At 60.8% G+C, this 10808-nt stretch overlaps 4 protein-coding genes across 6 annotated transcripts in view; 3 read left to right on the plus strand and 1 right to left on the minus strand.

Annotated features, from left to right (window-relative positions):
• Nucleotides 1-6799, plus strand: part of ADD2 (adducin 2 (beta)) — an 8245-nt gene extending 1446 nt beyond the window's left edge. Inside the window, exons 4-14 of one of the 2 annotated variants that reach the window (XM_010562904.1) lie at nt 15-95; nt 194-343; nt 438-581; nt 702-800; nt 1262-1438; nt 1548-1805; nt 2257-2376; nt 2494-2583; nt 2686-2842; nt 2935-3063; nt 4096-6799. In XM_010562904.1, the coding sequence (XP_010561206.1) occupies nt 15-95; nt 194-343; nt 438-581; nt 702-800; nt 1262-1438; nt 1548-1805; nt 2257-2376; nt 2494-2583; nt 2686-2842; nt 2935-3063; nt 4096-4397 (1707 nt within the window). In that variant the 3' untranslated portion in view covers nt 4398-6799. The remainder of the gene's footprint in view (nt 1-14; nt 96-193; nt 344-437; nt 582-701; nt 801-1261; nt 1439-1547; nt 1806-2256; nt 2377-2493; nt 2584-2685; nt 2843-2934; nt 3064-4095) is intronic. The other variant, XM_010562905.1, reaches the window with a different exon arrangement.
• Nucleotides 1-10808, minus strand: part of GCK (glucokinase (hexokinase 4)) — a 251262-nt gene that overhangs the window by 43629 nt on the left and 196825 nt on the right. The gene's annotated exons all lie outside the window — the stretch shown is intronic.
• Nucleotides 7859-10329, plus strand: SNRNP27 (small nuclear ribonucleoprotein 27kDa (U4/U6.U5)). Of its 2 annotated transcripts, XM_010562903.1 has the most exons (6): nt 7859-7923; nt 8585-8705; nt 8861-8973; nt 9128-9207; nt 9335-9399; nt 10013-10329. In XM_010562903.1, exons 1-6 carry the CDS (start codon nt 7887-7889, stop codon nt 10065-10067), a joined length of 471 nt encoding a protein of 156 aa, XP_010561205.1. In that variant the 5' UTR covers nt 7859-7886; the 3' UTR covers nt 10068-10329. The 2 variants fall into 2 exon arrangements, with proteins under 2 accessions (XP_010561205.1, XP_010561202.1); XM_010562900.1 differs by lacking the exon at nt 7859-7923 and having other exon boundaries at nt 8060-8705.
• Nucleotides 10551-10808, plus strand: part of MXD1 (MAX dimerization protein 1) — a 10657-nt gene continuing 10399 nt past the window's right edge. Inside the window, exon 1 of the mRNA XM_010562927.1 lies at nt 10551-10580. Coding sequence (XP_010561229.1) covers nt 10551-10580 — 30 coding nt within the window. The remainder of the gene's footprint in view (nt 10581-10808) is intronic.

A 10808-nucleotide genomic window follows, 5' to 3' on the forward strand; every position in this document is an offset into this window, starting at 1 on the left:
TTTCCCTGGCATAGCTGCGGGTCAGCAAGGAGCAGGAGCACTTCTTGGTGGCCCCGCAGGGGCTGGCATGCAGCGAGGTGACAGCAGCCAGCCTGGTGAGCATCCCTGTCCTCCACCCCCCCATCCCTACTCCGCAGGGCGGGGGGAACCAGCCAGCTCTGAGCCCCCAAATCCCCCTCCCCTCACCCCACAGATCAAAGTGAACGTGCTGGGGGCTGTGGTGGAACAGGGCAGCACCGGCTTTGCCCCCGACGCCCGCAGCTTCAGCCTCCACGCTGCTATCTATGCCGCCCGCCCCGATGCCCGCTGCATCATCCGCTTGCACACGCCGGCCACCGCCGCAGTAAGATATTGGGGTTTCGAGGCGGGGGGACACGACGACTATGGAATTTTGGGGAGGGGATGGGGTGTTTGTCACCCTGCTCGTTCCACCGCAGGTGTCGGCCATGCGCTGCGGCGTGCTGCCCATTTCCCGCGCCGCACTGCTGCTGGGGGACGTCGCCTACTTCGACTTCCGCGGGGAGGTGGAGGACGAAGCTGATCGGGTTGAGCTCCAAAAATCCCTTGGCCCCACCTGCAAGGTGAGGGGACCAGGGTGGCTGGGGGTTGGCTGGTGGGGGGGGGAGGGCTACCCTGCCATCCCTGTCCCCTCCTCCCTGGTCCTGGCTGACGTCCCCCCCTCCCCGTGCTCGGCACTGCAGATCCTGGTGCTGCGCAACCACGGGGTCCTGGCGCTGGGTGACACTGCCGAGGAGGCCTTCTACAGCATCTTCCATCTGCAGGCAGCCTGCGAGATCCAGGTGAGCACCCGGAACGTGCACCGAGCTGTGTTTGGTCTCAGTTGCCAGCGCGGTGCCCCGGGAGCTTGCATTGAATTGTGCCAGGTCTCTGAGGCCAGCATGTTGCTCCGAGACCATGCACTGAGCTGTGCTGGGTCTTTGCTGACAGCGTGGTGCCCCAAGACTCTGCGCTGAGCTGTGCCAGGTCTCTGCTGCCAGCACGGTGTGCTGGGACCATGCACTGAGCTGCGTCAGGTCTCTGCCACCAGCACAGTGTCCCAGCAGCTTACGCTGAGCTGCGCCAGGTCTCCGCAGCCGGTGTGGTGCCCTGGGACCATGTCCCGAGCTGTGCCAGGTCTCTGCCACCAGCGTGGTGCATGAGATGGGACAGACCAGCACAGCCCGGCAGCCGTGGGCAGGTCCGGGGCTGTCCCTGTCCCCGTCCGGCTGCATCAGCTGCTTCTCCCGGGGCTTGGCCATAGGTGTCGGCGCTGGCGAGCGCGGGCGGCGCGGAGAACCTGATCATCCTGGAGCGCGCCAAGCACCGGCCCCACGAGGTGGGCTCGGTGCGCTGGGCCGGCAGCACCTTCGGGCCCATGCAGAAGAGTCGCTTGGGCGAGCACGAATTCGAAGCCCTGATGAGAATGCTGGACAACCTGGTGAGCACCAGCCACTGCCGAAATGCGGCGAGCTCCCCCAAAACACACAAAAACTCCCTCGTTTTTTATCCCTATGTTATTGATGACCAAGCGCTCTCTGCCTTTCCAGGGTTACCGCACGGGCTACACCTACCGCTACCCCTTCGTGCAGGAGAAGAGCAAACCCAAAAGTGATGTGCTGATCCCCGCCACGGTGACGGCCTTCGTCTTCGAGGAGGAGGCTGCCCCTGTCCCCGCGCTGCGGCAGCACGCCCAGAAGCAACAGAAGGAGAAGACGCGGTGGCTCAACACCCCCAACACCTACATGAGGGTCAACGTGGCCGAGGAGCAGCAGGGCAGCGCCGGCAGCCAGAAGACGAAGACGACGGTGTGGAGCTGCCGCAGCATCCCGGGGGGGGGCTGTTGGGTTAATTTGGGAAGGGGTCTGGCTTGGGGAGAGGCATCAGTCGGATGGTGGGTGCGGCTTTGGGTACCAAAAAAAAAAAAAGGTAGATGGGAAGATGCCTGGGATGTTATTGGTCCTACCAAATTTGGTGCGCAGAAATGCCCAGGGATCCTCCAGAAGCAAGAAATGCTTCATTTGGTGCCTTTATTTAACACAAGCTTTCCTTTCCCCTTCTGTTTCTCCCCCCGTAATAATATTTATTTTAAAATCCCACATCCCCAGCCCGGGGGGACGAGCACCACAGGCTTTATTGGGGTCTCCCCTCTATGCAACTTGCATTTATTGGGGTCTCCCCTCTATGCAACATGCATTTATCGGGGTCTCCTCTCTCCATGATGTGTATTTATCGGGGTTTCGTCTCTGCAACATGCAGTGGCTGAAAGCAGACGAGATGGAAAAAGGCAGCAGCGGGACCCCCATCCGAATCGAGAACCCCAACCAGTTTGTGCCCCTCTACACGGACCCGCAGGAGGTGCTGGAGATGAGGAACAAGGTACGGTCTGTGTCCCGAAAGACCCAGAGGCTTTTGGATGTGGGTGCAGGGGTCTCGGCAGACCCCGGGGCAAGAGGGAGGCTTTTTCCCCATCCTCACTCGGCATCTCGCCTGCAGATCCGGGAACAAAACCGCCAGGACGTGAAGTCGGCCGGGCCCCAGTCGCAGCTGCTGGCCAGCGTGATTGCCGAGACCAGCCGCAGCCCCGTAGGTCACCCCGTGTCCCCTCCCCGGAGCACCCAGCCCTTCCTGGCTCCCCGGCATTCCACTGCTCAGAGGGGTGACACCTTTCCGGGGGGGGTGTTTCAGTCCACAGAGAGCCATTTGGGGGATGCGGAGGCCAAAGAGGCATCCCGGGAGGAGGCACCCCCCGAGCCAGAGCCCCCGAACCCCTTCAGCCAGCTCACCGACCAGGAGCTGGAGGAGTACAAGCAGGAGGTGGAGAGGAAAAAGCTGGGGCTGCAGGGTAGGAGGGGTACGGGGGGAGCCCTGATCCCCAAACTCCCTCGGGGCCGGCACATGGCGGACCTCGGGGCCAGCACGTCTCTCCGCTGGCAGGCGAGAAGGACGCCGCGGCAGAGGAGAGCCAGGCTCCCCCCGCCAAATCGCCCCCTGCCTCCCCGCCGCAGAGCCCGGCCGTGGCACCGGTGGAGAGCCCGGCCCTGACGCCTGCGGAGCCCTCGGAGGGTGAGTGGGCTGGCGAGTGCCCGGGCTCACCAGCCAAGCAGAGATGAGGAGCAGGGTCTCCAGTGAGCAACTGAAGTGGGGGGGGATGAGGGTGGCTGTAGCCAAACCCCACTGAAATGTGGATAAATATCACCCCCCACCATGTCCCTTTGCCTTTCCCCGGGGGGGGTCCATGGTCCAGTGGGGCTGAACACCAATGGGGATTCACACCGCAAAGGCACCAAAGCCGCCGCTTGCCTTGAAGGTCACAGCAGGAGGACCTAAGCGTCCGCCGGTGGCTTTGCGGGGCAGTAGGGGACACCTCCGTCCCCCTCCTAAGGTGCTGACGGGTGCGATATTCCCGTTATTATATGTCCCAAAGTGCAAAATTTGGCATCTACAAACCGCGGCGGGTCTCAGGGTGCGGGCGAGGGCAGCGGGAGCGCGCGGCTGCTCGCTTTCTCATTGTGTCTCATGGTGTGTGTCTGTCTGTCTCCACAACGTCTTCCTTTCTCTTCCCTCCACGTGTGGCTTTCACCCAAGGAGTTACCTCTGACTCTGAATACTTGTCACCGTAGTAAGTACGGAGAGGCCGTCCTTGAGCCTCGCTGCGGGAGGAGGGACGCGGGCGACCGCGCTCCCCGCTAGCTCGGGGTGACCTTGCTCTCCATGGCCCGTTTCAGGCGCGCTCCCGCGGGGAGCGGCGCCCCGCTCAGGGTTTCGCAGAAGGAAATGCCTTGGGTTGCCTCGTTTTCTTTGCTGCCCGCTTTATTTCCAGCGGCGAGGCCGGGACGGAGCCAGCCGCCCTCCCTGCTTGCCTCTTCCCGGCTCTCCATCCCGCCGTCGCTTGTCCTGCGGGGAGGTGGGGGGAGAAGGCTCAGGAAAGCGGCACCTGTGGCAGGAGGGGATCGGGTCCCAGCACTCTCTGTCTGCAGGGGCCAAATCCTGCTCCTGCCCAGGTCAAACCAGCGAGCTGGGGAGGTGGATTTAAACCTCCACAGTGTTGGCTACCCACTGTCCCAAGCTTCACCTCTCTCCTTTCCCCTTGCCAAGGTGACAAGAAGGCGGACGGCGGCCAAGCGCTGGCCGATTCCACCGCCGAGAAGGAGCCACCGGCGGTGGTGAATGGGAAGGATGAGGAGCAAAGCACCGAGGAAAGCCTGGGCAAAGGGGAGGGCCGGACAACCTCCCCCGCCAACGCCGACCCGGATGCCCCCAAGGAGAAGGAGACGGTAACCAGCAGCCCCGTCTCCCCCGAAGGTTCACCCTCCAAATCACCCTCTAAGAAGAAGAAGAAATTCCGGACCCCGTCTTTCCTGAAAAAAGGCAAAAAGAAGGAAAAGATCGAATCTTGAGTCTCCTCCGAGGCCTCCCGCCGCAGCGGCGGCCGGGAACCTCTCCGGATGGAGGCGCCGAGGCGGAGGGACAGCTCCTGCGTCGTGCGTCTGGCCAAGGCGCAGCCGAAAACCCCGGAGGCGAGTTGTTTTCCGGGTACTCCTGGCACGAGGCACCTCGTCCCCTGTTACCCGCTTTTGGAGGCGGTCACCGAGCTTACGAAAGATTGTGGCCCCTGTTTGCCGCTTGGGGAAATACCCGCTGCGATCTCCCTCCTCCCACGAGCCCTCCCTTCTCCCTCCTGGGCACCAGCCCCTTCCCATGAATGGGCTGAGGGTTGGGGTTTCTTCTCCCCACTTGCCGCTTGCAGAGCCCTTGTGAAATGTGGGGCGCAGCCCAGATCTGCTTGGTTTGAGGAAGAAAAGGGTGTTTTGTTGTTTGTTTGGGGGTTTTTTTACATTCTGTTTCAAGCTCGGCTGGAATGGCGCTGGCTTCACCCCCGGGGCAAAATTGTTCACCGCTTAGCCAGGGGAATTGGATCAAGCTGAATGTGTGTGTGGGGGGGGGGATTGCTCTCCCCGAAGGAGAGGCCGAGGCTGTGGGCCTGGGAGCCTTTCTTTCCTGGATTGTAATCTTCTTCTCCCCGGGCTCGAGAGCCACTTTCAGACCCCTTCTCCTCGTGCCACTGTCTCACATATTCACCCTACAACGATTTCACGCTGCCGGGAAAGCCCCTGCTGCACCGCACCAACCACACCTGAGAAGGGAGAAGAAAAGAGCCTCCAGGAAGTGTCTGCGTTATTTAAAACTGAGCAAAACTTCACTCACTAAGTGCTACTTCGGGATGAACACATGCTGCCGATTCACTTCAGTCAGAGGCACTGCCGATGCCACCGCCCCCATCCCTGCCATCTCTTCACGGCAACACCGGCACACGCGGCCATGCCTGTGCTGGGTCTCTGCTCGCACTGACCCCCGGCTCAGCGAGCGCCCGTCCAGCTGGCTGAGGCCAGATTGTTGCTTTTCCCCAGCTCTGGACTCCCGAGCACAAGTTAAAATCCTCCCTGGCATTTCCTTCCCACCCAGCCTGGCCTCCCCGCCTCCAGCGCGCTCTGTACGGCGACACAACCATCGTTACAACCTCCTGGCTGCGCCCAAAGAGAAGAAGAAAACTGGTGATGCCGATTTACCCCACAGCCGCTCCAACACTGGTATTTAGGGGGACAAAACCAACGGGATCAGCCCCCATCCTCCCGCAAACCACAGGGGTTTGCCATTTTCCAGGGGTGCTTGCCCCAAGCCTGCCTGCACAGGCAGCCTGCCTGTGGGGACAGGGCTTCCCTGCCCCAGCCCAAGAGTCTGCCGGGCGCTTGGGCTGAAGTGGGGAGCCCCAGAACCCCCCCTCCAAGGGCACTGGGTTTCCTCACCCCAGTATGAATTTCCCATGCACCACCACCGTGTTTTCAAAGCCTTTTCGCTGCTGCGAGGCAGTTCTCGGGTTTTGTTTTCTCTGGAAGAGCAGAAAGCCCACGGGCCCGCAATTTTGGGGGGCAGCGAGGACATGGGGTGGAGCGGGCTGCAGGCAGGGAGCGGGGCCAGTGCAGGCAGCTGTGGCTCAAAGAGAGGAGGTTTGTAAACACAGGTTTGTTTTTCTTTGCAGGGCTGCGATACGGGGCATGCCAGGCAAATTCTGAATTGAAAAGTAAAACGTCAAAAGCTTTTAAAAATTGCAAAAATACACAGCTGGCAGATATGTTGCCGGAGCCCCAGGGCCAACATGAGCCCGGTTTTGGGGGAGGGTGTTTGCCCTGCTTGATGTTTGCCCTGAGCTCCAGCGCTGGGGTTAGAGCCACAGCTCCCCATCACGCTCCTGCAAAGACCGGGGAGGGGTGGGGGGGGTGGGGCTGAGCTTCTAAATTCACCATCTGTGATGGAAGGCGGGAACACCAGCCTGGGCTCTTGCCTATGTTCAGTGTCTATTCAGCAGACAGCCTTTGAGATGCGAACCACAGCTCTGTGACCATTTCCCATGGGGTGTTGTTTACTGCTACTGATTTTGAGGCTTTTTGAGGCCATTTTTGTCATCTAGCCTGTCCCCCTGCATCACCCAGGCCACGAAAGCCCCCACAGGGGTGGCTGCATTGCCTCCCCAAGATGGCACGGTCGCTCCCGGGGTGATTACGTGAATTACAGCACTGCCACACACACCACTACCGGACCGGCTAGTGCCACCACAGGGAGGCTGCGGCCCCTTTTTCTCCGAGGCTCTGCCCCCAGGGGCTTTGCAACCCCTTTTTTCAAAGGGCCAGGGGCTTTGCAGAGGAGACTGGGATTTATTTCCCCTCGCTATGGAAATCTGGGGTGTGTTAGGCGTCTCGTGCAGCATGAGACACCAGTGCCTTCAGCAGGGAGGAAGGCTCAAATGGCCGCCACCGTGATGTGGGTCCTCACTGGTTAGCTAGAAGAAAACAGATACAGGAATCACATCGATGCCGCAGCTCCCCAGTCTGTCAGGGCATCCCTGCTCCCCCCAGGACCACCGCTCCGGATCACTTTCCCCCTCTCCCCTGCCAGTCTTTTGCCCGCTGCCTGCCGCTTGCAGGCAGGCCCCCCCATCTACGCTGCTTTCTTCTCATCTCTTTTTGGCAAGGCTGCCCATACCCAAGCACCCCAGGCCGATTTGGGTGTGGGTTTTCTGAGGCAGGGATGTATCCCTGGCTACCGGCTGCAAGACAAATGGTTGATCCGGTGCCCCGAGAGGTGCCGATTGCCGCCCGCGGGCCTGGCACTCGTCGCCCTCCGTATCCGCACCCTCACCTGAGAAGAAGAGAGGCCGGATTTCCATCTTTGGCCACAGCTATGCCAACACGCCACAGGCAAGGAGGGCAACGCCAGGGTTTCAACCGGATTCAGCACCCGTTTTGCCACCTGGGGCTGGCAGACACCCCCCGGGCCCAGCGCGGAGGACCCCGGCGAAGGTGCAGTTGCTGAACACCCACCGAAATGAGGCCGAGAGGAGGTTGCCCGGCCCCCCCACTCCCCGGGTCTGCCACCGCGGCCGGAGGGGAGGATGAGCGGGTGGGAGCCGGGTGTCCCCCAGCACTGTGGGCTGGATCAGGGCAACCGCCGGTGTCTGACAATCGTCGCTGGAAAGCGCTGTGTAACGCCTGTCTGTAAATAAACCCTGTGTTTGGCACCCGCCAGCGCTGTGGAGTTGCCGGGGGGCTGAGGGGGTGTCGTGGCCTGGGCCTGGGCCTGGAGCTGAGGCTGAGGCCTGGGGCCGGGGCCGGGGCTCTGGTCCCGCACCCCCCGGCTGTGGATGGGGAGCGGGGTGGGGGGGTTTCAGCCGCCGCCGCGGGGGAGAGCGCGCCCGGACCGTTTTCGCTGCGGAACCAAAGCGCGGCGGGACCGGTTCCGGGGGGGAACGGGGACGGCGGGGAAGAGCGGGGCGGCGGAACCGGAAGTGGAAGGGGCCGTGCGGCCGGAAGTGCGGGCGCTGAGGGGCGGCCATGGGCCGCAGCCGCTCCCGGTCGCCGCCGCGGCGCGGTGAGAGGGGACGGAGGGGAGGGAGCCGGGCGGGGGGAAACCGGGAGAGAGGGGAGTAGGGCGAGGGGGGACCGGCCCTGGAGCGGCTCCGGCTCCGACGGGACGGGGCTGAGCTGAGGCGAGGGGAAGGATCCGGGCCCGGGGGGGGATGGTGGAGGAGCCAGGCCCAGGGCGGGGAGCCCAGACCCCCGGTCCAGGGGCAGGAGAGGGCCCTGGGGCTTCCCCCAACCCTTGGGCGAGGGGGCGAACCCCCTCCAGGGCGGGGGGGGGCGGTGATGAGGCCTCGGTTCTTCGCTCTGGGTAGAGCAGAGGCTCCCTTCTTCCTCCTCCTCCTTCTCCTCTTCCTCCTCTTCCTCCCCCTCACGCACACTGACTCCCGTCCCCCGGCACGCACCTCAGCTTTTCAGGGACTGATCTGCCGACAGGTTGGTCACCCCACTGTGGGGTGAAGGGCTTTTCTTGCCGCTCTTCCCACTTCTGTGGGTGCTGGTGGGGATCTCGGAGCCCAGCTACGGAGGGATCGGCGGGAGGGGGTTGTTACGGGGTCTGCGCTTGGGAGCTGTCACGGCGTCAATGGGGATTTTCTTTGTAAAGCGGGCAGCGAAGGGGGAGAGACATAACGAAGCGGAAGCTAAAGCTAGCACTGCCTTTCTCCAAGCAGAGCGCAGGCGTTCACGGTCCACTTCCCGCGAGAGGGAGAGGAGACGAAGAGAGCGATCCCGGTCCCGGGACAGGGACAGGAGGAGGAGCCGTTCTCGCTCCCCGCACAGGAGACGGTCCAGGTGAGGGACAGAAACGCCGACGCCGGGGTGGGGACGAACTGGAGAGCCCGAGCGAGGGCAGCACGGGGATGGTGGGAACTCATTAACATTATAAAACCGTCTGCGGTAACAGCAGAGCCGGGAAGGTGCAAACCCACCTGCATTTGCAACGTCAGGTCACCGAGACGGCACCGATCCAGCTCCTCCTCCCCGCCGCGGCTGAAGGAGAGGCGGGATGAAGAGAAGAAGGAGATAAAGGACTCCAAAGGCAAAGAGCGTCAGATCACGGGTGAGGGGGTACATTTTCCTTGTTAAATATGTCCTGGGTTCCCCGCTTGGGTTGGGACGAGTCCCAGGGACATGCGGGTGCTTATTTAAAATGCTTTTTTGGCGAACCCCAATGGCTGCCTTCGTCAAATTGTCATATTTTGTTGCCTCGGCAGAGGAAGATTTGCAGGGCAAGACAGAAGAGGAAATCGAGATGATGAAAACAATGGGCTTCGCCTCTTTCGACACAACAAAAGTGAGTGCAGATCGGCACGGTGGAGTTGGTGGCTGCCTCTGACGGGCTCGGTGGTGTTGCCATGCCCATTTGGGGGATAATACGCTGAGTTTGGGGACTTTTTTTTTTTTTGCTTCATGTCTTTCAGGGGAAGAAGGTGGATGGCGCTGCAAACGCATACGCCATCAATGTGTCTCAGAAGAGGAAGTACAGGTTTGTGCCCTGCCTTTTTTTCTGACAGAAAGGGAATTTCTTTGACGAGATAACACAGCACAGAGGAAACTCTACGGCCCTGTGTCGAAGCCACCATCTCTCAGTGTGTGCGGGGGGGTGATCTGGCTTCTCAGAAAAAGGCCAATTTTGTGGTTTTTACGGTCAAACGGATGTGAGAGGCCTCTGGTTTCTCCTGGAAATGGCAAAAGCAGAGAGATGAGGAGCAAACGAGCACCTTGCGCATGGGCCGGACGTGCCAGGTGCGGCCTGAATGGCATCGGAGCAGCAGGCCTGCCTAAGTAATGCCGTTTTCCTGTTTCTTACCAGCAAAAAAACCCCACTCAGTTTGTTAATTGTGTTTCCTTTTTGATGGAAAAGTCGAGCATACAGCCAGGCCATGCTGCCCAGCTCCGGCGCCTGTTTTTAGTCCTCGAACCAAGGTTTCCTACCCTTGGTTTTTGGGGGTTTTTTCGCAAATCCCTGGGGAATCGATTCTCCTACGGGCCGCCCTCGGGTATTTTTGGGGCAGATTTCTTCAGAGCTGGGAGCTCTGGGGTTGAGGGGGTGGTGTTTGTCCCCAACACTGACTCCAGTTCCTCCCCTCCGGCCGCAGGCAGTACATGAACAGAAAAGGAGGATTTAACAGACCCCTGGATTTCATCGCTTGACGCTGGGATCCCTCGGGGGGGGGACACAACCACCCGCTGAGAAGGACTTCGCTTCCTCGCGTGCGCCCGGGCGGCTCCGAGAGACCGGATTTCAGAGGAATTTGGGCTTATTCCCAACAAATCCGGCTGTGCTCGCCCTGCCCCGTGGCCAGAGCCGGGTACGAGTCACCATTTCCCGGAGTCTTTGGGTTGTTTTTTTTTTACAGTATCCCTCGCGGTTCTTTCCTCGCCAGGATTTCGTTGTGTTGTGATTTGGTTTTTTTTGTTTGACGTCACACCGTGTTCCCTGTTACAATAAAACCCCGTATCTATTTTTCCTTTTATTTTTATAATTCAGGAATAAAGTGTGAGCAAGGAGCCTGTTGGAAACCTCCGGCCAGTTGTTTCCCTGCTGTTGCGGGGGGGGGGGGGGGGGTGGAACTTTACACCCCAAAACCCTTCAACTCCCGCGTCGTGCAAACATGGATAAATTGATACCGGTGGATGAAAACGCGCCTGGCTGCGCTGGCGCCCGTTTGGGCCCTTTTATTGCAGGAAACCTTTTTTGTTTGGTTGGGTTTTTTGCTTATTTTTTGACGGCCCGGGGGTGTTCCGCTCCCTTTTTTGGCTTCCGGCTTTTGCTAATTAACTTCTTTTGCTAATTAATGCCCGGCTTAGCCTGTTGAGGGAGGGGGGGGGAGGCTGAGGGAAGCCCTGGGCTCAAAAATGGAGGTGCTGGGGGGGGGCTGGTTCTTCCTCCCC

Source organism: Haliaeetus leucocephalus, unplaced genomic scaffold (genome assembly GCF_000737465.1).
Source record: "Haliaeetus leucocephalus isolate CR32 unplaced genomic scaffold, Haliaeetus_leucocephalus-4.0 Scaffold162, whole genome shotgun sequence".
In the NCBI taxonomy this organism is placed as follows: domain Eukaryota; kingdom Metazoa; phylum Chordata; class Aves; order Accipitriformes; family Accipitridae; genus Haliaeetus; species Haliaeetus leucocephalus.